The sequence below is a fragment of the Myotis lucifugus genome, unplaced genomic scaffold (assembly GCF_000147115.1).
Source record: "Myotis lucifugus unplaced genomic scaffold, Myoluc2.0 scaffold_143, whole genome shotgun sequence".
Classification (NCBI taxonomy): domain Eukaryota; kingdom Metazoa; phylum Chordata; class Mammalia; order Chiroptera; family Vespertilionidae; genus Myotis; species Myotis lucifugus.
Genome location: NW_005871191.1, coordinates 3264724 through 3267468, shown reverse-complemented (window position 1 = coordinate 3267468; position 2745 = coordinate 3264724). Strand labels below are relative to the sequence as shown.

At 54.1% G+C, this 2745-nt stretch overlaps 1 protein-coding gene across 1 annotated transcript in view; it reads left to right on the top strand.

Annotated features, from left to right (window-relative positions):
* The window catches only part of NAV2 (neuron navigator 2), a gene marked incomplete at its 5' end in the record, with an annotated part of 137067 nt that extends 134523 nt beyond the window's left edge, over window positions 1-2544 (top strand). The window contains 2 exons of the mRNA XM_014460859.2: window positions 1666-1869; window positions 2539-2544. Of these exons, the coding sequence (XP_014316345.2) occupies window positions 1666-1869; window positions 2539-2544 (210 nt within the window). The remainder of the gene's footprint in view (window positions 1-1665; window positions 1870-2538) is intronic.
* Window positions 2545-2745: the final 201 nt, after the last annotated feature.

Below are 2745 nucleotides of genomic sequence, written 5' to 3'. Positions count from 1 at the left end.
CTGGAGTTGTCACTGTAAACATTTGCGAAAGTGTCTAGTCTACAGAGTAACTCGAAAGGTCTTTGTGTCGTCGTCGTTGTCTCCCCCACCCCCCATGGAGGGAGGCGCGGGCGCTTTATCAGATTACCCGGTTGCTCTGAGACTGGGGCAAGTCTCCCTTCTCTAGGGTACCCATCTGTGCTCTGAAAAGTTTGGGCCCAAAGAGTGTTTTTCAGGCTGTCTTCCGTTGAGCCCAAAAGTTTCTCAGATTCTTCAGTGATGGGGTCAGGGGAGAAGGGCACATATTTGAAAACCACCAGGCCAGACTCCCTCTGAGGACTGGCTGACCTCCCCCTTCCAGCCTCTGTGGTGCTGCAGCCCTGAGCGTCTCCTCCAGGCGGGAGGGTGGAGACAGAAGCAGGAGCTGTCAGAAATGGGGCTTGGGTGCAGCCTCACCCACGTGAAGTCTGGCCCGAGCAAAGCAGGCCATTTCCATGGGGAAGGCCCTTGGAGGGAGAAGTTTCTAAAAATTGCAGGAATGTTCCTAATCTGGAACAGCCTTTTTCGATTCCAAATATCCCCAAATGTTTGTGTTCCCTTTCTCTCTGACACAGATGCGTACGCACACGCACAGGCCCCCTTCACAGAATCCTGTCTGAGACTCACTGCTAAAATCGTTTTATCATTAAAGCTTAAAGAAAGGAATGTGGAGGCATGGTAGCGGTCTTACAAAATTAAGTGATAATATCGTTTTCCCTTTTAAGAGCAAATTAGTTAATATGGAAAAATTTGAGAAATATATGGGCGGGGAGAAGCACCACCCACACGTAACCTCTGTTAACAGTCCGCTGTTTTGAAAGTTTACAGAGGGACTGTGAGAGTCAGACCCTCCTCAAGAAATGAGGTTTTACCAGAACAGGGTCACTTGTGACCTCTGCCTGTGGTGTCGGTGGCCAGCGGGAGGAATTCTCTGGGTGGTTGCATGCAGGAGGGTGCTAGAGCTGATGGTAATGCAGGAGGGTGCTGGAGCTGGTGGTAATGCAGGAGGGTGCTGGAGCTGGTGGTAATGCAGGAGGGTGCTGGAGCTGGTGGTAATGCAGGAGGGTGCTGGAGCTGGTGGTAATGCAGGAGGGTGCTGGAGTTGGTGGTAATGCAGGAGGGTGCTGGAGCTGGTGGTAATGCAGGAGGGTGCTGGAGTTGGTGGTAATGCAGGGGGGTGCTGGAGCTGGTGGTGACACAGTAGGGTGCTAGATCTGGTAGTAACGCAGGAGGGCGCTGGAGCTGATAGCCGGCCCCTCTTTCCAGCTCTGCATTCAGTGAGGTCGTGTTGGTAGTCTGACATTGGCTGTGCTGGGACTGTTTCTACCACGGAAGCTGGCCACCATTCAGGTAGATCAGCCAGGCTCAGAGTTAGGGTAGCAGTGAGTCAGTGGCAGAGCTGAGGCGTGAGCCCGTCAGCCTGACTCCAGAGCCGGTGTTCCTGACACCTGAGTCATGCTGCCTTTGGTCTTAGCACATCCACTCTGCACCTTGGATGACTCCCTTACAGTAGCATTCTGGAAGTGGAATTACCCTGTCAGGGGAGGCATAACGCTGCGTTCGGGGAACTTTCCGGAAAGCTGCAAAACAGGGCTGCAGAGGAGGTCTGAGCCCCCTCCTAACCATTCCTTCCTGGCCTCCCCTTAGCTCTACGGAAGGCGGGCCCCCTGGGAGGACCCTGCCAAGTGGGTGATGGACACCTACCCCTGGGCGGCCAGCCCGCAGCAGCACGAGTGGCCTCCCCTGCTGCAGCTCCGGCCCGAGGATGTCGGCTTCGACGGCTACTCCATGCCTCGGGAGGGCTCGGCCAGCAAGCAGATGCCCCCCAGCGACGCTGAAGGAGACCCGCTGGTGAGTTCGGCAGGATGGAAAGACAACCCGTGTGCTGACTAATTGATTTGCTGGATTTAAAAAAGAACGGTGCTTTGGGTCGCCTGCCGTCCTCCAGAATGGAGGGGTGGAGCTCTGGTCCTGCTGAGACTTTTTTAACAGGAACTATATTTTAAGTGGATGTAACTGTTTTACAAAGAAAAAGATCAAACTTTAAGAAGCCATTTCTAACGTTAACCGTTGCTCAAATCCAGAGTCATGGGGACATTTTTGTGGGTGCGAGCTCATGAGGTCTTACGTAAAAATAGAATGTGGGGTGGCTGGAGGGAAGAATGGCGGCTCGTCCCCAGACATCCTCTGCTCAGCCAGGACTCTCCGTATCACTGATTGAACACAGAGGGTGTTTAGGTGAGACCTGAGGGCTCCCTCCAACCCCAGGCCCCCAGAGTGAGCCACCCCTGCTGACAACTTAGATATGGCTGTTCCTCCCAAGCCCATGCCCTCTGCCCAGGCCATCCGTCTCGTTTACTAGTCTCTCAGGGGACTGAGACCTCCGAGAGAACAGGCCACACCTGTGTGTATGCCGGGACCACGTGCTGTGGGTAGAAGTGATGAGTGAATAAAGTAATCTCAGCTGCAAAGGGGGGGTTGACAGCATTTGACCTCCACCCCCCACTCCCTTGTTCCCAGGCATGACTGTGGACACCACCCCACGGTTTTGTCTTGTGGGCCAGACTCAACCCCAGGGAAAATTGCTAGGCATCCTGGGGCCGCTGGCTGGAGGGAGCTTGGAAGGTAATGCCCAGAAGGACCAAAGACTTTGCCCTCAGCTTAAAGAAAACCCTGCCTTCCTACCTTAATTTTTTAAGAAAAAATAAAAAAACCCCCCCCCCCCCC